Source organism: Pantherophis guttatus, chromosome 1 (genome assembly GCF_059756535.1).
Source record: "Pantherophis guttatus breed Tessera chromosome 1, ASM5975653v1, whole genome shotgun sequence".
Lineage (NCBI taxonomy): Eukaryota > Metazoa > Chordata > Lepidosauria > Squamata > Colubridae > Pantherophis > Pantherophis guttatus.
The window spans coordinates 157405661-157429161 of NC_142063.1; the positions used below are offsets into that span (position 1 = coordinate 157405661).

General features: G+C 37.8%; 1 protein-coding gene across 5 annotated transcripts in view; it reads right to left on the minus strand.

Annotated features, from left to right (window-relative positions):
- Positions 1 to 1734: 1734 nt before the first annotated feature.
- The window catches only part of SESTD1 (SEC14 and spectrin domain containing 1), a 101919-nt gene continuing 80152 nt past the window's right edge, over positions 1735 to 23501 (minus strand). For 3 of the 5 annotated variants that reach the window (XM_087882060.1, XM_060688038.2, XM_060688039.2), the window contains exons 8-20: positions 23149 to 23262; positions 20828 to 20925; positions 18730 to 18785; positions 17723 to 17934; positions 14746 to 14868; positions 12448 to 12642; positions 11331 to 11445; positions 10013 to 10172; positions 7176 to 7257; positions 6873 to 6995; positions 5697 to 5888; positions 4056 to 4177; positions 1735 to 2993 (exon numbers count right to left, since the gene is read on the minus strand). In XM_087882060.1, the coding sequence (XP_087738186.1) occupies positions 2864 to 2993; positions 4056 to 4177; positions 5697 to 5888; positions 6873 to 6995; positions 7176 to 7257; positions 10013 to 10172; positions 11331 to 11445; positions 12448 to 12642; positions 14746 to 14868; positions 17723 to 17934; positions 18730 to 18785; positions 20828 to 20925; positions 23149 to 23262 (1722 nt within the window). In that variant the 3' untranslated portion in view covers positions 1735 to 2863. The remainder of the gene's footprint in view (positions 2994 to 4055; positions 4178 to 5696; positions 5889 to 6872; positions 6996 to 7175; positions 7258 to 10012; positions 10173 to 11330; positions 11446 to 12447; positions 12643 to 14745; positions 14869 to 17722; positions 17935 to 18729; positions 18786 to 20827; positions 20926 to 23148; positions 23263 to 23501) is intronic. The other 2 variants (XM_060688041.2, XM_087882061.1) reach the window with 1 other exon arrangement.

A 23501-nucleotide genomic window follows, 5' to 3' on the forward strand; every position in this document is an offset into this window, starting at 1 on the left:
GTGTGATTCATTTGTTAGTTGCAGTAATTTACTTAGCAACCATGTCAAAAAAAAGGTACAGGTAGTCCTCAACTTACAACAGTTCATTTAGTGACCATTTAAATTTACAATGGCATTGAAAAAAGTGACTGTTTTTCAGACTTACCATCTTTGCAGCATCCCCATGATCACATGATCAAAATTCAGATGCTTGGCAACTGGTTCATACTTATGACCGCTGCGGTGTCCCGGGGTCATGTGATCACTTTTTGCAACCTTCTGACAAGCAAATTCAATGGGAGAAGCCAGATTCACTTAACAACCAGGTTACTAACTTATCAACTGCAGTGATTCACTTCACAACACTGGCAAGAAATGTCAAAGTGGGGCAAAACGCACTTAACCAATTCTCACTTGACAACATAAATTTTGGGCTCAATTGTGGTCCTAGGTTGAGGACTTACCTGTAATAAAATTGGGCATGACTTACTTAACCACCTTACTTAGCAACAAGGACCAATTCTGGTCCTAAAAGTGACCATACCCATACTGAGAATCTTGGCCTCTGGGGGCTTCCTTTTCTGTATTCTTGCAGTGTTTTTCTTTTCTTGCCATGAAGTGATTTAAATCAGCAGGCATCCAGAAGGCCTGACGAGGAAAAGGCAAGATGGTTGCTGCAGATGCTAGAAAACTTCTCAGTATTGCTGGCTGGAGCCCACTTCCAGGGAAGAGAAACAGGCTAAGGGGAGGAGATGTGTCTGAGAAGTGACACCAAACAAGAGTTGTGGTGTTGTGATCTAGCTCAGCGGTCACCAACCGGTGGTCCCCGGACCACTGGTAGTCCGTGAGAAAATTTTGGTGGTCCACAGAAAAATTACTTGCATTTTTAATATTGCACTAAATACTATTTATCTTTTTAAAAAAATCATATTGGTGGTCCGCAGGATTTAAAATTATGAATTTAGTGGTCCCTGAGGTGGGAAAGGTTGGCCACCCCTGACCTAGCTCAACACTTCCTTTATTTTCTTTCAGAAGCGGAAAGATGCTTATATGAATTTTCTTAGGCATACAAATGAAATCTGGCTCTCTGAATCAGTGTGTAGCCCACGATAACTGCAAAAAAAAAAAAAGATGATTCAAATGTTTCTTTTCCATGCTTACTCTTGCCCCAAATAAAACAAACAAAAAAAGGTGATGAATTGTGTTTAGTGGGGATTTTAAGAGCAGGTACAAGTTACAACGGTAGTGAAAGGTGATCTGACTTCACAACATCCCCATGGCCATATGATCAAAATTAGGATGTTTGACAATTGGTTGCAGCATCCTGGGATTGTGTGACTTTCTCAGGGGCTTCTGACAACAAAATCAAGGGGGAAGCTGGATTCACTGAGTAACCGCGTGGTTTGCTTAATGATCACAGCAAAAAAAAAAAAAAAAAAAAAGTCATAAAATCAGGTATTAATCACTTAATGACCATATTGCTTAGTGACCAAAGTGCTGATTCCAATAGTGGTGGTAAGTCAAGGACTAGGTATAAAAGATTAAAAATTGTCTCCTCTATTCTCCACAAAAGGAAGCCAGGATGGCTTCTCACTTAAAGTGCTTCGTCCATCAAGCCATGTATTTTACTTTTCAAGAAGCCATTTAACTTGCTTACCTACACAGCAAGGAGTTTTATTACATATCCAAAATAGGCCTTCCAAAGATACGCTGCCGTTTCATAATGTATTTTAAAAAATAAACTTATGCTCATAGTTCATAAATATATAAAGGTTTTTATTTGGCTTTTGCAGATTGGAGGAATGAATACATAATTTATGCCCTATATTTGATCATTTTATTACAATACGTAGCATTTATCAGCTCTGGAAATTGCATCATCAGCTGTTATTTGAATGTACTCAGTCATAAAGATGTAACTAGTGGAACATATATGTCCAATATCAATACTTGTAGAAAAAAAGAGAAAAAAAAGGTACGTTAAAAGAAAAACCTATCAATTTCTCTTATGTCTTCAATTTGCATCTACAAATCCCTCTTGCCACTTTGATTCTTACTCTTGTAAAATGTTAAGTCCTTTTCCTTTCCCATCTACAAACAAAAGTCAACAGGAAAAATGAACTTAATTTGCCGTTAACTCCCAACAGCTGCTTTCATATCATTTTTTTTCTTCCTTCTTACATGATGATGCTTATTCCCTCTTCTTTCAATTACTAAGAAACTTTCACTCAAGATCCAAAATGGACTTGTACTCTCTTTTACAATTTCCTGCAATAAAGTAGGAAATACAAGTTTCCATAAAAGTTACTGGATTTTTAAAAGGTGAACTTTATTAAGCACAAAACATTTCTTAATACATTATCCGTACAAATTGGAAAAAATCCAACTATAATGAATTTCAAGGATTTGATGGCACATATCCGCACAATAAAAAGGACCATTTAAAAAAAAATACAAAATCAAAATTATAGGTCTATACAACAGATAGTTCACCTACAGCCTAAAATACTACATCATCTGGAGAATAAACAAAATTATTTTTTGTGGAACTTGCACTTATTAGCACCATTTTAAAACTTGCATCAGTTGCTTAGAAAAAGCAGCACCTGATAGGTTGGGATAAAGCTTCAAAGCAAGTATTTAGTGCAACGTCTTCTGTTCCTTTTCATTATAGTTGAAGTCTGGGGGTTCATAGCATGTTAAATTATGGCTTCGTAGAAATACATGGTTAAGATGTAGAATAAAATTTGCTTCAAGAAGGGTGAAGACTTCTTATGTTTAATAATAGCCGTGAAATGCATTTTCATGTATTATGGCAGGCATAGAATGCAGATGTCATGCGGAGTTACAAATAGGCATCTTATGAATTGGCAGGGAGAGGCTATTAGGTCTCTGTGGTACAGGCGTCTGGTTGTGTCAGTTGTTGTTTTCTCAGACAAACCAACTTTATCTTCTCTCTGATGTGTTCGGCTGAAGAAGCCATGTCACTCGGGCTCCCGAAGAACTGCTCAGTGCTAAAAAAAAACAAGGAAAAAAAACCCCAAACCCAATCCCTTACATGTAAGAAAGTAATAGAGAGTTTTTGCTATGTTCACAGATTTATTTTCTCACTCTGCAGCTTTCAGGATAATATATGTTATTATAATATCCTATCCTATCACAGAAACTGTTAATCTACCAGAAATAATTTTCCAGTAGTTTCAGGATAATATAGAATAATAGAATACTTGAAATTTCAGAACAGTTTCCTAACCTGAGGGATATTTGTGTGTGAAATAATTTGATACCAGACTTCACAACTGTATTAAAACATACAAACTGCTTCTTGTTACATTTGTTGTAATTCAAACTAATACGATTTCTTTGAAGCTATTTTATTAGTATTTACTTTCATTTCAAATAAATAAGATGTTTTGTATGGATGAACTTATCTTGCATGTTTTAATGACATAACGTATAAATAATATATAGTAACACCATTACATTTTAATAAATTATTAAATTGCATTTCTTAGTTTAATATTCTCCAGCATCTCAATATTTGACGTCTGACTTAAAAGTGCAATCCTAAACCAAGAATTAACTTAGCTGTTAGGATTAGGCAAAATTTAGGTGGCCTTATTCCATCCATAGAAAGCACAGAAAGTCAAGTGCTTTCTATTCTGGGTATGTACACTCCCCGAAGAGTGTACCAGGAACTATTCTGAAGCATCTATAAGGCAGGAAGCTTTTGTCAAAATAGGCATGCAGTATCACAAGGCGTATACAAAGGAGGGGGAGCATTTGCATTGTGGTGGCATACAATGGCTTTCATCGTTTAACTTCCCATTTACTCCCCTTACAGATGCCTCTGGAGTTCCTGAATATGGAATACCACAGATCTTCTAAAGGACTTCATCCATCCCTTCACCACCCACTCCCTCTCGCAATCACCTGTTCTGGCCAGTGCAAACCAATGTGGAACTGGATCTGCTGCGCCTCAATTTTAATTTGGTCTGTTCTGTTTTAAAACTTATTACTACGCATAATGAAATATTTTGCATTGCATAGTGAGCAATGCAAGGCCTACTACATACCCATCAGGATAAACCACTGGAACTGTTAATCTATCCAGAAGGGATTTTCCAACAGCTTCAATCTCATCAAATTGTTCCTGATCATATATAGATTCAGACTCATCTGGGCATTCTTGCAAAACCTGTAATAAAATAACATTAGAAAGAAGAAGAAAAATGGAGACGGCCAAACTGTAAGTTACAATAAAAGGAAACAATACTCTTATGCATTCTTGTAATGTTTTCTGTATTCTTAGACACAACAGATGGACTACTGAATCAGTTGAAGTCCTGGAAAAGTTCTAGCACACTGCCAAAGTGTGCCTATGAGGTATTCCTCATAGTTTTGCCTGCTGATGGGAGTCACAGATTAAAAAAAAAAATACATGAAGTCAAAATACAGCTATTTTAAGGGAACTGTATGGAATTGCTAATGAAGTCTGTGCATGCTGTACACAGTGGAATTGCATTGGCTTCAACAAAGAACGCAAAACCTATTTCATATGTGAAACCCATTTCCTTTTTGTAAAGAAAAAATGGGAGAAAACTTTCAATTGTGAGAGCAATAAGTGGACAATACAGTCTAGTGCGTAATGCTAGGAAAAAAATGAAAGGAAAAAGGAATAAGGTGGATAGACTTCAATTACAACAGCAGTGAATGCACTGTTGAAATCTAAAAGATTATGTTGAGGATAGATCATCCTGTAGAAAGTCTGTGATTGTGGTAGCTAAGAGTCCACACCCACCTTACAGCACTTAATCAATCAAGAGACTAGCAATAATTTAGTATTATGATCTATTATCTCAATATGCTAACCATAGCTTGCACAGATTAAAAAGTGGTCCTTGTTAACAACCACTCATCCAATGAGTATTCAAAGTTAAAATGGCACTGAAGGAGAGGGACTTATAATAGGTCCTTATAGTTGCAGTTCCCTTGTGACCACAATTTGGGCGCTTGGCAACCGGTTCACATTATGTCGCAGTGTCCTTTGATCAGGCGCCATTCACTGCCTGCTTCCAACAAGCAAAGTCAATGGGGAAACAGCCAGGTCACGAATGTCGGTCACTTGACTACAGTCCACTGTGAGTGCAGGGGTCCACCTAACGGTAACAACTTGAGTGCTGCAACTGCCATTCTAAGTCAGCACAGTCCCATGATGTTGTGCTTTATGACTGTCACTTAGCAACAATGTTGCTGGTCCCAACTACCACTGTTAAAGAGAGGACTATCAATATTAAGGATGAAAATTCCAATTAAGTATGTGGATTCATCTTAAAAGAATCGGCTATCCTGATCGGCTCAAGGTTGGCTCAGCCTTCCATCCTTCCGAGGTGGGTAAAATGAGGACCTAGATTGTTGGGGGCAATATGCTGACTTTGTAAACCACTGTAAAAGCACTATGAAGCAATATATATGTCTAAATGCTATTGCTATTGCTAAATGTTGATTTTAATCATACTGATGTTAAATGCAAGTTCTTTTGAAATCCATGGCTCTCTCTGAGACCACAATGAAAAAAATGTGTGATGCTAATCACACCATGAATTTTAACATTCCGTGTAAACATGATCAAACTTTATTAAATAGAAATGAACACATAAAAAAGCTTACTTTAAAATGCTACATCAAAGTTATTGGAATCAACCGCAGAAACTCACTTTTTCCGCATTTGAGTGGAAAGCAACAGCCATCTCTAGCCTTGTTACTCTTTCTTCTGAAGTGATTGTGAATTGTTTCCATACGCGGTTCAGCTTTGGAAGTGTTTCTCCTGATGATCTAGAAGTGCATCTCAGAGACTGACACAAAACCACAGTAGCCTGTAGTAACTGTCGCCCGTAATCATAGGTACTCTAGAAAAAGAAAAACAGACATTAAGCTGATCATTTTCAGTGTTGGGACAGATTTAAGTGCAACACAGAAACACATGAATCATAAGACACTATAGCTATTCTTGGGCCTATTAAAAATAAGATTGACTTTCCATGCCATTTTCATTTGCAGGAATATCCAAATAGGGAAGAAGGATACAGCAACAAAAGGAAACTGGACTTTCCTAGCTGGATTGCTCTCAGTTGAGAGACTGCAAGTGTATAGAGTCACATTTTATTTGGCAGCTATGGAAATTCTAGAAGGATCTGGTCTGTTATTGAATCATCCTCTACTTATTTGCCACCCCATCCTCATTTCACCTGAACATCAAGCCTCATGACCATAGCATTAACAGTCCTTCTTTCTTCTGCCTAGTAATCCCTGCCAAATGATGCTCGCCTATTAATCTAAATACTAAAAATGTTAAATCCTTGCTAACTAGTTAGACAAATGACTTGAAAAATAAAACTATAGCCCCAAGTAGTTTGTATCCATTTCATATTCATGGAAGATGAATGAATGGATGAATTCAAGAATTTCATAATAGTTGAAGAGCATTTTGGCATGTATAAATTAATAAATGGTTGGTAGATTAATAACAGACCCCCCCCATCTTACTCCCTCCCTCCACATCTTTTAGTTAGGGTTGAGAATTGTATTTTTATAGTATTTTATTTGTATTATATATGGGTTTGTATAGTTTTATCCTTTTTAACATTATAAGCAACCCAGCTATCCTGTGGTAAGATGGGGGAGGAGGCAATAAATTTAATAAATAATAAAAGAAATAATAAATTAACCTTAATTACGATCTCTGTTGGCTAATAATCTTACCACATCTAACCATGATTGACAGCAATAATTTTAATTAGTATCCTACTCAGCAAATAACAAAAATGACCATTTTAAATACAGATAGCAAACCTTAATAGCAAACTAACTTGCTATAAAAAATGCAAACATACCTGAGCTACATCAACAAATTTCCTATGTTTTTCCAACAGAATTTTGGTTTCTTGGGCATCATCTCCCAAACGGGTATGAGTCTTCAGCAGCGCATCTAATAATTCATTTAACCATTCTATTGCCTACAGAAATGAGCAGAATGACATTGTAAAATAAAAGGGGAAACATAGAATATATTTGTCAAATTTGTATAAAAAATACAGCTACCCAAAACTACTGAACGTTTTATCAGTTCCCAAAGTTCACTTAAATTGTCTGACACCTTTCTTTTAAGCAACAGTTGCCTAAACCATCAGTCTCACCTGAGCAGCATCCTCTTCACACTTAAATAGCTGAACCATCTGAAGCATCTTTAATCGTCGCACATCTACCATGTCCTCGCATCTGTGAAAGACAGAACATAAAACTGTATCAGAAAGGTCAACTCTGCTTATAAAAAAAAATATACACAAGCAATTCTCATTTTTAAATGTAGCAATGAAATTTGAGGAAATGTCTAAATTTAATATTTTACAAGAGTAAGAATAACACTTTAAGAATATCCAAAATCTGATAAATCTTACAACTTTAATTAATTTTAAATACCAACATTGATAAGCCCAGTGGAAAGTTCAGCTACGTATACACCTTTGAAGCTGCTTATAATGCATCCATGGAAGTTTTATTCTTATATTTTATACCAATGGCTGACAGTGGCTTTAGAATAGAATAACAGAGTTGGAAGGGACCTTGGAGGTCTTCTAGTCCAACCCCCTGCTTAGGCAGGAAACCCTACACTACTTTAGACAAATGGTTATCCAACATCTTCTTTAAAACTTCCAGTATTGGAGCATTTACAACTTCTGGAGGCAAGTTGTTCCACTGATTGTTCTAATTGTCAGGAAATTTATCCTTAGTTCTAAGTTGCTTCTCTCGATTAGTTTCCACCCATTGCTTCTTGTCCTACCCTCAAGTGCTTTGGAGAATAACTTGACCCCCTCTTCTTTGTGGCAGCCCCTGAGATACTGGAACACTGCTATCATGTTTCACCTAGTCCTTCTTTTTATTAAACTAGACATACCCAGTTCCTGCAATCGTTCTTCATATGTTTTAGCCTCCAGTTCCCTAATCATCTTTGTTGCTCTTCTCTGCACTTTCTAGAGTCTCAACATCTTTTTTACATTGTGGCGACCAAAACTGGATGCGGTATTCCAAGTGTGGCCTTACCAAGGCATTATAAAGTGGTATTAACACTTCACGTGATCTTGATTCTAGCCCTCTGTTTATGCAGCCTAGAACTGTGTTGGCTTTTTTGGCAGCTGCTGCACACTGCTAGCTCATATTGTTGGCTCATACTGCTGGCTTTACTGAACAGCATTATGGCTTACGGCCATACAATACTAAATTATTGCTACAATTACATAGTTAAATTATGCCTTAACATTGTGTGAACAAGCTGGGGTCCATACAAGTAACAGTGGGATTGGAAGATTTTGTTCCAGGCTCTCAACCAATTTTTCTCAAAACTAAATTAGTTTAAAAAGGAGAATCATAACATAGCACTTTAAACAGTAAACTAAGTTAAGATGTTAATAAACCATTCCAGCAAGATTAATTAGAGAAGTAATAAGAAAAAGGTAGAACTGTGCATATCTTCTGAGAGGTATTCTACCCAAATATACAACAAGTACTTCCCTATGAATAAAGAAAGCAGCCACTTATAGCACGGATGTTTAACTAGCTGCTCATGGCCAACCGCATACATGCTTGTGCACGGCTGTTTCATGTTTATCTGTCTGTCTGCCTTTCTCTCATCTTACCTAATGGTTACCCATGACCTCTTCTGCTTGCTTGTTTACCTCCAAGCAGTTTTCCTCAAACTTGTTACTTCATGTCACCGCCAAGCAGTCTAGGACAGGTAAGAACTGGGATGAAAACCTTTGGGGATTTGTAGCCTACTGGAAGATGAGCCCAGTGCATTAGGAAAAGGAACATCCTATGAAGGAATGACATTCCTTCATAGTAAGTATATTCCAAACCTTGAGCAGAAAAGAGGGCATTTATAGGCCTTTCTTAAAGCGTAGCTAAAAGCAGTTGACTCCCAATGAATAGCAGCAAATTATGTCTTAATTGCCAAAGAAGTAGCAACCCATATAATGGGAGATTTAAAAAATTGTACAAAAATGATAACCTAACATCAAACCCAACAGAGGAGAAATTTCTTAACGGTGAGAGCAATCAACCAATGGAATAGCTTGCCTTCAAAAGTTGTGGCTACTTCATCACTAGAGGCTTTCAAAAAGAGACTGGACAACCATTTATCTGAAATGGTATAGGCTCTCCTGCTCAAGCAGGGGGTTGGACTAGAAGACCTCTGAGGTCCCTTCCAACTCTATTATTCTGTGGTCTGTGTTCTTTTTTGTTATCATGTTTATAGTTTTTAAAGCTGTATCTGAGTTCAAAACTGTGTTTTTATTTTTAAATGTAACACCCTATTCAATAAACTTTGTTAACATTCCTTAAAAATGTTGTATATCAGGAAGATTTAGTATTTTCTTTAAATAAATATTGAAGCAGCTGCTAAATTATCAGGAAAATTAAAATAATTTCTGCAGCAAATGTAAACTCATACATAATTCCTCATTAACATTTAGAAAATGGAACAATATGTAATGGAACATTAAACATTTCCAAATGATACCAAAGCCATTAGTTACCAATTAATCTTAAAAGCAGTTTTTCTGCAATATTTAAAGAAACTACAGAACCTATAAATTATAACTTGCATTAACATTATTAAGAGAAGTTAAAGTAAGTGCTGCACAATGCTGAAAGTAACAAACATATCTGAATTTATGAAACTGTATAGGAAAACTTTGGCAACAAGCTAATTATAGAAGCAGTTTTTATAATTAACTGATTTTGTTTAATATTAAGTTTAAACAAAAATCTTAGTTATAATTTTGGAATTCATAATTTCAGAGCAAAAAAAAATACACAGGGTACAAACCTATGCACACTTAGGTTTGCATTTTGATTATTTTTCATATTTTCACTTGTTTGAAAAATAAGGTGGCATTTAAAAAGTAGTTAACAGTGGTTTTAAAGTGAAGTCATTTGGAAAGAGAAATTCTTAGGAGTCCAACATCACCATGAATACCTTTGCTTCCTGAGCTGCATGTCTTCCATTACTCCCTGGATATGATCAACATTCTCTTTGTTTTCACTTGTTACATCTTTTCCATAAGCCCACGAAGCTTGGTTAGAGATCTGATCAAGAAGACCTTGACCTTTTTCACGCAAACCTTGCAGGCCCAAGTCTATAGGGATAATGAACAAAATCTTATTTCGTATACAATGCAAGATGAACTATTCTCTTAAATCATGAGTAGCCAATTCTGTTTCTGTCCATGTTGAAGTTAGATGCTGCTGTCTCATTGTCACATTCCCACTTAACCAACTGAATTCTAAAATGGTACATTCTGTAAGCACATCCTTCAAGTGTTGACAGTTAACTATGTATCAACTGGTATGAAGGGTGGTTAATACTTCAGCAGTGCAGACACATACAGCGTGTTTTTCTAGAACACAAATCGATTTATGTCAGGCTTGATAGTGTTTACTATAAGTGAGGAACTACTCCCGCTGAAAATCCAGATTCAATTTTTGGTACAGTCAAATAAAAAGGAACAGCTATGTTGAGATTGTTGACAAGATCTATATTGCTGCCCAAGATCTAGGAGAAATAATACCAGCCAAAAAAAGAACTGGTGGACACAAATGACCGATGTCCTGATTTACTCTAATACAATTTTGTCTTTATTATGGTCCCTCCCCACATATTTATGTTAAATGAGAGATTGCCTTCCCATTTATTCTGTTTGCCCTTAATCTGTTTGTTGTTTATTCTGCCCAACACCCTTTCAGTAACAATTATTAAAACAACAGATGTGGCTTAAAATGAAATTCTTTTAAATGCACAATTAAGAGGCTCACATGGAGACTACCGCTGTTGGGAGATCAGTAGCTCAAATCTATTTCATATAACTCTGAGTGATACACCATCTTGATCTGTTAGTTGTGTAACAGATGATCCTGCAATTAAACTGGGTAGTTAGGCCAATGAAGTGGCCATGCCCTTGTCAGCAATGCATAGGTTTCGGAAGCCTACATGTTTGGATTTCCATAGGAGCTGGAACCTCAAAAGGCAGAGATTTCTAGCTCTTATTGAACTCTATTCACAAAACATGAATATGGCAGTCAATGCATATTACTGAATATCATTCCACAATGAGATATTTTTAAAGCTCCCTTTATAAGCCAGCCAAGAGAATTTGTACCCACAGCCTGTTCCAGCTTTCCATTCAATGTGCTTATTAGGCTTATATGAAAAAGTATGCAATTTAATCCAATACTTATTCTGCAAATTAAGACATTCACTGTAGCATATTTGGCCATTTAATCTTATTTTTCCTTACCAACACTTTTTAATTTCTCTTCAAGTAGCTTTAAAGTTTGCTGAATTGACGCTCCATCAGCTGGGGCTACATCAACACACAGCATCCCGAGTAATCCATCTAGTTGCTGAGACAACTGAAAAGAGCCAACCCCAAAGTCAGCAAGTTATTTTTATGATTTTAAGTCTTCCTCCTTAAAAGAGATTTGTTGCGTGAATGTCAGACAGAACTGTGACTAGCTCAATTATAAAAGAGACAGAGCTAGGACACTGGGATGGTCAAAGAAGATGGTCTGAACAATAGAGCTTAGCAACGGTGTCTGTGCAAGCAGCTGCAAAGGAAAGCTCTGTTTTCCAGCCCTTTCAGCAGCTGCTGCTTCATCCAATCCAAAGTGCCCAGGAAGAATCTAAATAATATTCAGAAAGGTAAAATATTTCATTCAGGTTTAAATAGCAAAGTCTAAACTGATGGCATTTCAATGCCCCTTATGCCTTTTTTTTCTCAAATGATTTCATTTGCATACAGAGTAGGATTGTGAGTCACCATACACCAGTAACTAAATTGTCAAAATTCATCCCCCAGAATGGCCTCTGAAACACTGCCTGCCAAGAAGGATCAGAGCCCCTCCAAATCAATTTTCTAAAAGCAGGTGGTAACTCTTAATTTCTTCACACGCTCTGCAATTTTCTCAAGAACCATATGCTTTAAAGAATCTAAACGAAAGGACAAATAGTTTGTGAGTTTGTCATTGGCTTGGCTCAGAGTTTGTGTCTAGAAAAATCCAACAGATATTATAGCAGAGATTTATGTAATTTGCTTATCTGCTCCAGCTTTGCTTGTCTAGCTTCTTGGTGAAAGAATTATAACAAACATGGAAAGGGAACTCCTGTCTAGTCAGTGTGTACATAATATAGAGAAATGGACACTCTTTTTAAAACTGCCTCCATTAATTAACAGCAGATTTCCAAATGAGTCCTAATACTTCCTTGTTCTCATTTATTTTAAGACTTTTTCCATGCTCATTGGAACTATTTGAGCAAAATTATTCCTAAATATAACCGGCTTATCTATTGACCTTCTGACAAATGGCATTTTCATGAAGCAAAGCATACAATGAGAAAGTGCATATTTTACTTACATCTTGAGCAACACCATGAAATTCAAGGGCTGCTTGTAGCAGATTCTGCCTAAACTCCAACTGGCTGGCCTGCCGATAACAAACATCGCTCAACTGCTGTTGCAATGCTTTTAGTTCTACAAGATCTTCTTCATCCCCAGCATTCAGTAAAGCTGCAATTTGTTGATTCAGTTCCACGTACACTGCAAACCACTCCTGCAAAATCAGTCATCAAGGTATTATCACCATTATTGATAATTTTGCCATTTTGTTTTTAAAAGCACAGGTACAACCACTGTTCAGCAAACCTCAGCTTACTGCAATATTGAACAAGATTATGCATATCTCTATTTAACAATGTTATGTTAAAAAACGAATGGTATGAAAATCTGCTGAACTCAACATTACGTCCCCCTTTCATTTTGTTTCCAGCATAATAAAATGATTCTATTATTTAGTCAATTTCAGAAGCTGGAAGCAATTTTCAAGAACATTTTTTCTCAATGGGTTTTTTCAAATTGTTCTTTATCTTATTCATATAAAGAACTCTTTCATTTCCCCCCAACTGTAATATCCTGTCCTTTGATTTGCCCAAATCTGTTTTTTTAAAAAACAACAAGACTGATTTGCATTTATTTAACACTCAGCAAAATGCATCTGGCTGTTCATCCATTTGTTCCCTTGATCATACAATTCTTCCCTCTCCTTTTCCTTATCCTAGATTTATTAAACAATTTCCTAGGCTTTCTTTACTTGTCCCTCCCCCCACATTGGAAGGGTGTTCCAGTTCTTAAAAGCACAGGAGACAACTCTGAAGTAATGCAAAGCACCTGGAACATTTGATGCGAACTTACATGCTAGTAAAATTGCAAATGTGCAGCGAAAGAAGGGCAAGGAAAGACAGGCAGCCAAACAGAAACACTGGGACATATAACAAAGAGTGGGACAAAACCACTGAGAAATAGGGACAGAGGCAGAGTGGCCTGGAGAAAGTGGCAGGCAGAGAAACAGATGCTATAGAGCAGTGGTCCCCAACCCCCGGTCCGCGGACCGGTGCTGGGCCGTGGAGTACCTGGCACCCGGCCGCACAGCGGCCGGGGGACATGAACGCTGCAGCGCAAAGGCTCCTGGGCCGTGCGCAAAAGCTCCTGGGCCGTGTGCAAAAGCTCCTGGGCCGTGTGCAAAGGCTCCAGGGAAGAGAGCCCCGCGCAGGTACGCACGTGTGGCCCAAAGCCCCCACCCCTGCGCGCGATCAGCGGGCCACGGTAAAATTATCAAAGGCTGATTGGTCCGCGGCGATAAAAAGGTTGGGGACCACTGCTATAGAGCAGGGGTATCAAACTCAAGGCCCGCAGGCCCCATTCGGCCAGCGGAGTGCTTAAATCGGGCCTGTGGGGCCACCATGGAAACAGCGAAGAACCGGCCTGCAGTGCCTCTGCAAGTGAAAATGGAGCTTGGGAGGGCCACGTGTGGCTCTCCTGAGCTCCCTTTTTACTGGAAGAGGGTTGAGGGCCGTCGCAGCCAAAATTGGAGCTCTGGAATCTGTTTTCGCTGGCAGAGCACTCAGGTCACCACAGGCCCCCCCGACATGAGTGATGTCGAGCTGGCCACGCCCCCGGCCCCCCAAGGTCAAACACAACCCTGTTGGGGCCCTAAATGAAATTGAGTTTGGCATCCCTGCCATAGAGGAATGGACAGAGAGAACCATTTCCTCACTACTGGCTTATAACTTCATCCAGAAAATTGTTGAAGCTATATAAAGCCTATCCTTATTCCTGTTATTTTAGCACAATGATCACTGGTTAATTATAGAATACTCTTATCTGTTACTGCTGGGGAAAGGGCAAATAGGTGAACAGAACTGGCTTGTCATTCCTATTCAAGTAGTTGAAGCAAGCAGCTCAATTGTATTGAATAACTGTTCCCAAGTCAGCTGGAAAGAATGGGAAAGTAGTACAAATAATTCACTGGGAGAAATAACTATTCTTTGCCCAAAACCGGCAGGAATAAATGAAACTTTCCCCACCCCTAGAGTCCAAGAGATTAGAGGGTCGGTCCTTGGTAGGCACAATGATTTATTTTGTCTTTTCAGTCTCAGAGGCACAGCCATCCCTTTTTCCAACTATATAGCATACTATTATGACACTAGAACTAATCATTTATATGATCAGTAGCTTGTTCTAGAAGGTGCCCCATTTGCCAATACATAAATCACTGTCTAAAATTCACCAGAAAAGAAGGCCACTAGAAATACTGCATACCATAAATGACATATAAAAATCATTACACAGTAACTTCCTTGGGAAAATGAAAACTCACGCTGTGTTGACTTTCAATCTCTTCATGTTTCTGTTGCAAAGCTTGTGAAGCCCTAATTGAATCACCGATTCCCCACTGGGTTCTAAGCTGCTCCGAACCTGGCCCTTCGAGCCAGTTCACTACCTATTTAAATCAAAAAGCAGCATGTTCGTCATCACGTATAATTTAAAACCAATAGAGGCCGGGTAGATTTTAAAGGCTTTCTATTATTTAAAGCAACCTTTCCTAATACACTTCACAGTATATATATATAAATAGCAACCTTATTTCCAGAAGAAAAATAAGGACTGGAGAGGTCAGGGTTGGTAAACCCTTTAGGTACAAAATCAAGGGACTAAACAACCTAATCCCATTTTTTTTAATGCATGTTCTCTTTGTGAATCTTAATAACATTGCAGTCTCATATCAGAAGCAGCATAAGGAGAGGAGGCACACTTCTTATTTTCAACTTATACTTATATTGGCAGGTAAAATGCAATGCCTTTTTGTTTCTAGTGAAAGGTAAATTGTTCTAATTTGTGGAATTATGTTGTTTTGATAAATTTCCTAAAAAAAAAAAATCTTAGCATACATTATTTTATATACTATAACAAAGACAAGCATTTGTCAAATATGTGTAGAAATCTAGAAACATATCTTACACTGCAGTAGTACTTAAAATGTTTTTGACTCCTTGGTTTAACTGGATTCTCTTTATCTAGTTTTAGGATTTGTTTGGAGAGCAGATCACATTTCAGGTCATATTTATGCAGAAATATTGAAAATTCAGAAGATCTCCTCCCATTGATTGATTGATTGATTGCCTGGCTTTGCTTAGCACTTGTATGTATATAACCTGTAGATAAACCACTGCTTGAAAAACCTCTGTGTACTGTATTTTGCTCTTGGGTTGTCTCAAAATAGTAGTCACACTGTGCACACTCTGACAGATTGGCAATGTGAACTGTACATGGATAGTAAAGATCCTTCGAGCCCAACTCATCTATTGTGAGCTAGTAGCCAAAGAAGGTCATGATTATTCAAGGCTAGCAAATGGAAAATAAAGCTTTCAGACACTTCCGTCTTGACCACTTCCATGCTTATTTATCTCCCTTCCTAGCCCTTTTAATACTTCCGAGGGTTTTATAGTCTAAGATACTACATAGTGGTTATACAAATCTGACAGTGTCAAGCATTATCCCAGGTATTCTTCCTACCTAACCTATAAACATTAATTTCAGCACTACTCACATCAAAGTCAATATGGATATTTATTACCATATAATACTAAGTCAACCCACAGAATCCATTTGGAAGACAACCCATTAAATTGTATTTGGGTGCACATAATCACTTATGGATGACATGCATATTAACATACGAAGATCTTGGAAGCTTTTGTATCCACTTTTAATCAAGAATAGCAGCTCATGTTATTTATATTGGGAACTGAAGATGAGGATAACTGTTCAAGAAGTCAGCTTCAGAAAGCATACTTTGCAGTCAATTTAAAACTGCTAATTACATTCCTGTTAATAGAAAGTAACTAAAAATGTATTAGTTCCATAGTTCATTTACTGCATGGTAGTTGAAATGTGATAACTACGATTTTAAATAAGGGACAAATGCAGTCAGTGTTCATTTGCATGTGCATACCATTTTTAAAAAAACAAAAATAGAAGTTAAACAATTTGTCAGTCACAAACATCTGTCAAAAAAACTAGACAAATATCAGTCTTATTTGTAGTAACTCTATAAGGATAACTCATACAGGGAGAAAGAATATTTCACAGCAACAATTACAACAATGTCTTCGGGTTACATCCATTTATAACCAAAGTTATGAAGGTATTGAACAAGGGGGACTTATGAACAGTGCTCTGTCGTTGCAGCTATTCCCACAGTCATGTGATTTCTGACATTCCCTGCCAGCTTCCCAGAAGCAAAGTATAACTGGGAAGACAATGTTGAGTTTTACGACTGTATCACTTAGCAATGGCAATTCTGGTCCAAACTACTGTTGTAAGCCAAGGATTGACTGTATTTTACAGTACAATAAATCTATAGCTGCCAGCTTTCATTTCCCTTTCTTCTGATTTTTCCCTTTCCATCATAAAATACTCGGTGATAGAATTAGCTGAAGGCTTTGAAATATATTTCCTTGATCATGTAGTTTTTCTTAAATATTTTTTTTAAATAAGAGATCTTTCTCCCCTCACAAATTATTTAAAAATCTTTAGCAGATGATTTCTAAATTAGTAACTAAAAAAGAGGAAAATGCAAGACTTTACTATCAGTCTAAGTATAATTAATTTCCTATGTAATTCAGTAACACAGAGTAAAGAAATGGCAAGTTGTAATTAGAATGATGCTCCTGTAAACAAATCTATTTAAATGTATTAATAAAGGCACTTCACTAACTAGATTGCATTTTTCTCAATTAACCCACCTTTGTTTTGAGTTTTTTAGTCAACTCAAGGCAGTGAACATTCATATAACCTCTGCCCATTTCCCCCAAACCACTCTCTTAAAATCTCCTAGTTTCTATCCCAGCACCTTAGCCACTCTACCAAGCTGACTGTCTAATATCAATATCCAGAGCACCACTTGATCTTTCATGACATTTCAATGCACAAATTGTTTCAAGTTTATCTTATTATTACTCTGGTGGGGAACAGCCTTGCATTAAAAGGGCAAATTTGGATTCCAATCACTAGATATACAAATTTTATGGTAATGCAATGCCGTGATTCAAATTTAAAGGGCAAAATGTGATTTGGGCATGCACCTGATACTTGTCAGGAATACCTAAAATCAAGCGTACCTTTCCCAGGTATAATACATGTCCATTGCAAATGGTAGCCGCATTTATCCAGGAAAAATTGTAGCAGCTTTGAGGTGCTCCCACAAGCTGACACAGCATATTAAAAACCTGTTAACTCTCCATCTAATTATTTTACTAATACAAACAATAGATGCAAGTGAGTATGCCACTTACCTGCATTACCTTCTGCTGAATTTCTTCCAACTGAGTTCGTTTGCTTCTTTGCCTGCATACTTCCTGATACCGCGTATACTGTTCTCTGAGAGAATCTAGTAACTTCATAACCTGGGGCTGAGCAAGCAGTTCATCATCCATAGGGGACCAGGAGACTCCTCCATCGGAACCATTAAAACGCCGTTGCTGCAATTCCGATAAGAGCTCATGACCTTAATAGAATATATACACATATATTTATATTAAGTATTCAAATAATCTAATGACTCAGGCAAAAAAATGAGCTAAAGTTTAATGGGAAAGTCTTTTTGTTGGAAACATAAAGGCTTCTAATTTCAGTTTTTATGCAAATTTTCTGAGGTTACAACCACAGCATGATATAAGATTGTGGAGTGAGGATAGCAATAACAACAGCAAGAAGGCAGAGAACAAATACCCCAACAACAGTTTTACGATACAAATAATTCCCTTGGCCAATTTGTAATACCTAACTAATCACTGACTGACACTGTGAAAGCACTAAAATGGTGATGCACTAAGGTAAAGTTGCTTCTCTCTCTCTGTCCAAGTTGTGCCACTGTATCTATGAACTGTTTTGAGAAAAGCTGGCATGCAAAAATACCGACTAACCCACTTTCAGAATTTGGGGGGGGGAATACAATAGCTGGGCTGGTATGAGTTTTTTGCTTTTGGCTACCATATCTTTAAAGGAATTTTAATTCGTAATTGCTTACTGTTTTCACAGATAAATTCAACAATTTCAGCAGAAAGAGAGACTAGTACTTTATTTCTCTACTGCTGCTATTCCCAGAAATTAGGAGGAAGCAGAATAGTTGCATTATAGAAATTCTATATTTAAAAAGAAAAGGAAAAATTTAATAAATGCATTATTTTATAGTAATTAACTATAACTGATTAACTGTATGGACTTTAGTTAAGTGGCTGATTCAGTTTATGTTCATGCTACTCATGATTTTAAAAAATAATGCCATATTGGACTGATTTACCTGTCTGCAGAACGGTCTCAGGATCAACAGATGGAAGAAAATTTGTATCTATAGACCTTGAAAGAGAAAAATAATTTATTGTGAATGAAAACAGAAGTTTTAAGATTTAAAAGCAATACAAATTATGCAAATTTCTATTTTTCTTTCCCATTGTGAATACTGAGATCATGTTATGATTCAGTACACATCTGTCAATGTCCAAGGAAATTTTCAAAATCTCAGGAATGTTTAACATTTTTAAAATTGTTTTGGTTATTTTTCAAAGGAAATAAGTGAACATATATTAAGAACTTAGAAAGATATTATTAATACAAAGAAAACTTTCATATGTCTTCTCAGAACATATATCATATATCAGGGGTCCTCAAACTACAGCCCGCAGGCCACATACAGCCCGCCTAAGCCATTAATGCAGGCCACGTGGGACCACGAGGCTGCCCTGCACATTTCACCCCGCCCATCTGCCGGGCCTGGGAAAAGCTCGATCCCCATCAGCACTATAGCTGCCCAAGCCCAGCCGGGATCGCATGCCTTCCCCCTCAATCTCTGCTGGGCCTGGGCAGCAGAGGCTCTGATGGGGATCTGGCTTTCCCCAGTCGCGGTCTGGTAGCGAACAGGGAAATGCTGCCCCCTCCCCCATTTCCTGCAGGGCCTGCTGGCGAAGCAGCCATTTTGTGCACCCGCCGCTGCAGTCGGGTGCTCCACACGGGAGAGACACGCTCTGCACCCATTGCACTTGGCCAAAGGGTGTGGATGGGCAACTGCGGCCGGCTGATGGAGGGGTGATCCTGGTGGTTGGACTGACGCACGTGGGGAGGGGAGCGCATGAGAGATGGCGGCGTCAGAACCCTCCTTGGCTCTTACCCGAAGTGCCTTGTACCAGCCAAATCTCCTGCCCCGAATGACGCTCCCCGCCTTGCTTGGGATGCTCGCAGTGGCACTTTGGACAGGATGGCGGTGGCAGCAGGGGGGAGGGGCTAGTGAGACTTCCCGGAATGCTCCCTGGCTCTTCCCGGAAGCACCTCACATGAGCCGAATCTCCTGCCCTGAATGCTGCCACCACTGCTCCCTGCCTTGCTCGGGACGCTTGCCCTTCGCTGTCCAGTTCCAGTGGGGCAGGCAGTTTAATAGGGGAGTGCACCAAAGGGGAACTGGAGTGGCCAGATCCCTTCCAGGAGGCCCTCACGATAAAGAGGGCCCGTCGCCCCTACTTCGCTTGTTACGTGGCAGTGAGGCAATGTCACCGGTAGGAAGAAACCCCCAACCTCTGGCCCTGTGGATGTCAACTCTGCTGTGGATGGGCTTGCATGGCAGCAGCGGGAGCAGGAGCCCTGCACTAAGGGTGGTTTTTCTCCTCCCCGCTCAAGAAAAGGGTTTTAGCACAGCATTCTGAAAAAGCAGTATTTTAAGTTTTCTTAACTGGAAATGTGAGCGCATCTCTCATGCTCCCCTATCCCTTTTCGTAGGTTTCAGATTGAGGCTATGGCCTCCCCGATCAAGAGCAGGGCTGAAGGGAAGCCAGCCTTAATTTCAATAGGCAAATTGGGAACAGGGAGAGGGAGAGAAAGGCAGTGCTTTCTGGGAAGGCAGGCCAGTCTAGTAATACCTCATTTTCCATTCCCCCACCAAATAAGGCAGAGGAGGCCCTTGGGCAGAAGTGGCTTGCCTGGGTCTCATAGCTGCTGCTTCAGCCACAATAAAACACGTTATCTTGGCAAGGGAGCTATTGGGGAGGGGGCAGAGGAATCAAGCTCAGAGGAGAAGCACCCTTTTTCCTTCTTGTCTGTTCTGGCACTGAGCAGCAGTGGAGGGAGAGCAAAAGAAGCCTGTGCTGGTTCGGGAACTTGGCCGGGGAACAGTCACAAGTACGTGGGAAGTTGCTGCTGAACCCTGTCATATATTTTACTGCAACATAACACAAATGCAGTCACAGAATTTTTTAACTATACCAAAAATGTAAGGGAGCTATAGTTACAAGAATATTTCTATGATCAAGCTAGAAGCAAAAAAAAAGACCACAACAATAGCTAGAAACACCACACTTTTGATAATTAAGATTCTCCTATGGAACAATCAATAACAGCAAGAAAAGTATTACCGCTCTTTCTCCTGTTGGCTTCCCTTATCACTTCCACTGTTGATTAATGCAAGCTCATCAAGTAAGGATGTAGACTCTTTTGTAAACTTCTCAAATGCCTATATAAAATAGTGAGTTAGCATTTCAGAGACTGAATTTTACCATTTAATGTCTGAAGTTTTGCAGTATAGCGCTCTTACCGTTCCATTAAGAACAAATTCTAAAGATGGTGGTTGGTCTTTACGTTTTGCATGAATAGCAACTGCCATATCACAGAAATGCATTATTTTTACATTCACTGATTCAGGAAGTCCTCACTTAATGACTGTTGGCTTAATGACCATTTGAAGTTATAATATGTAAGACTTCAAAAATCTACTTATGCCCCTTCCTCTAAGTTACAACTGCTGTACCTCTCCCTGTGGTCACGTGATCACACTATGGGTGCTTGGTAACTGGCTCACATTTACAAGTTGCAGCATCCTGTAGTCATGTGACCACAATTTGTGAGGGGGAGTTTGCTATTTTTCAGTAGAAAATAGCAAAAAAATGGCCATTATACATGCTGGATTCACTTAAAGACCACATATTTAGCTTCATGACTGTGATGACGTGCTTTACAACCAATGTAAAATAAGTTGTAAAAGTGACTCCAGTCACATGGTGCCTAGACTCACAAACACAAGAACATACAATTGTGCTTGAAATTCCATGTTCCATTGTGGTCACAAATTTAGGATTACCTCTGTAATTTCCTGACGACACCCAAGGCTTTGGTCAAATGCTCAGTCATCATAACCATTTAAAGCAGAACTAGACTAAGAATATTATCAAGTTAAACAGGACTTTAGGTTATAATTGGTTGCTGGACACAAGCCTTTAAAAATCCAAGTTGCAAAACTAATCACTATGTTTTGACAGCTGCTGCAATGCTGTTGAGAAGCCATTCTAAGAAACTTCATTCAACATTAATCATTATGCTGTTTTTTTTTCTCTCAAGGGTAATGATGAGTATCAAGGATGTGTGTGCACTGATGTATGTCAAAGGAATGGAATGTAAAGTAAAACATACTAGTCATAATGGCAGTATCAAGAATTTTTCAGCAGAGAATTTTTATATGTGTTGAAATAACCAATTAAGAGAAAATATTCAAATAACAAGTAAGGATAATGTTAATATTCCACTATTGCCAATCAATATTTGCCTTAAGAATCTTAATCTTTATTTTCATGTAATTCAGCATGAATTACAATCACATTGGCCAACTGCAGTTACTGAATAACTGCACATGTGGTTTTTGTTTTTTAAAAAAATGATATTCAATCATGTCCAATTCTTGGAGATTGCCTGGACAAGTCCCTGCAATTGTTCTGGCAAGTTTTTTTTTCCAAAATGGTTTGCCCTTCCTTCCTTCCTAGGGCTAAGAGAGAGCGACCAGCTCAAGGTCCACCAGTTGGCTTTGTGCCCAAGGCAGGACTAGAACTGACAGTCTCCTGATTTCTAGCCGGATGCCTTAACTACTATACCAAACTGGCTCCTATACATGTATCCTATCTGTATTTTATTTAATTTTGCTTATTATGTTTCACATTTAGATTTGGTACACGGCAAAAAACTAACTATCCTTAAACATAAAGTTTTATCAGGAATTATTCACAAACTATTATAATCTATATAGTCAATGGAGATTTTTAAAAAATCTGTAATCCTGGCTGTATCTTAAAAAAATGTGTACAACAAAAGGACAACCAATGATAGAATCTCCAAATCCTGAATTGCCAACTACTCTTGGTAATAATATGTGTGGATTTTTTTAACCCACAGGCAGGGTGGATTTGATTTAAATCGAGTTGATTTAAATCACAATTTAAATCATGATTTAAACCACTAGTAAAAAGGCTTGATTTAAATCAACTTGATTTAAATCATAATTTTTAAAGAGCAATTGTCATCTCTGCTACTCCTTTGACCCACTGTTGACTCACCGATAGTCCCAGTGTTGCAGAATATACAGCCTTGTGCTACATAACTAAGCTCCATTTCATGCTGAATAAACTAAATTATTTATGTATCTTAAATAGAAAACTATCTTACGATAGATTTTTACCCCAAAAGTTTTTTTTTTAAATAAATTCGCTAAAAATCAAAAAAATCCTATTTAAATAAAAAAAAATCCTATTTAAATAAAAAAAATCCATTTTTTTTTATTTTTTTAAAAAAATCATTGATTTTTATCCACCCTGCCCACAGGCAACACCAAATGCAGTTGTATGTAGATGCAACTAGATTATATTTTTTAACAATTATATTGAAAAAGAAAAACATTTGCCAAGAAACTAACCAGTCTTTTGTTCAGCCAATCCATATGATCATAGGTAAGACTTCCTCCAAAATCTTCAGTTAGTTGAGATGGTTCTATGTATCGAGTAAGCTTGTTGGCAGATACCAAAATAACCTATATGAGCCATTAAATGGGAAATTAACAACTCAGAAGTTTGTGTTAGAAAATCAAATACTGTATTATGCTTCAACTGAAAACCATCCATTTTTTCATAGTAAGATTGAAGTATAACAGACTTTTAGCTATTACACTTTAATAAATAAGTAGGCATATTTTAAAATGCATCAATGAATTAATGTTTTAAAGAAAAGTCTTAATATCTCATTACTTGGAACAAATATTTAATTTTTTAT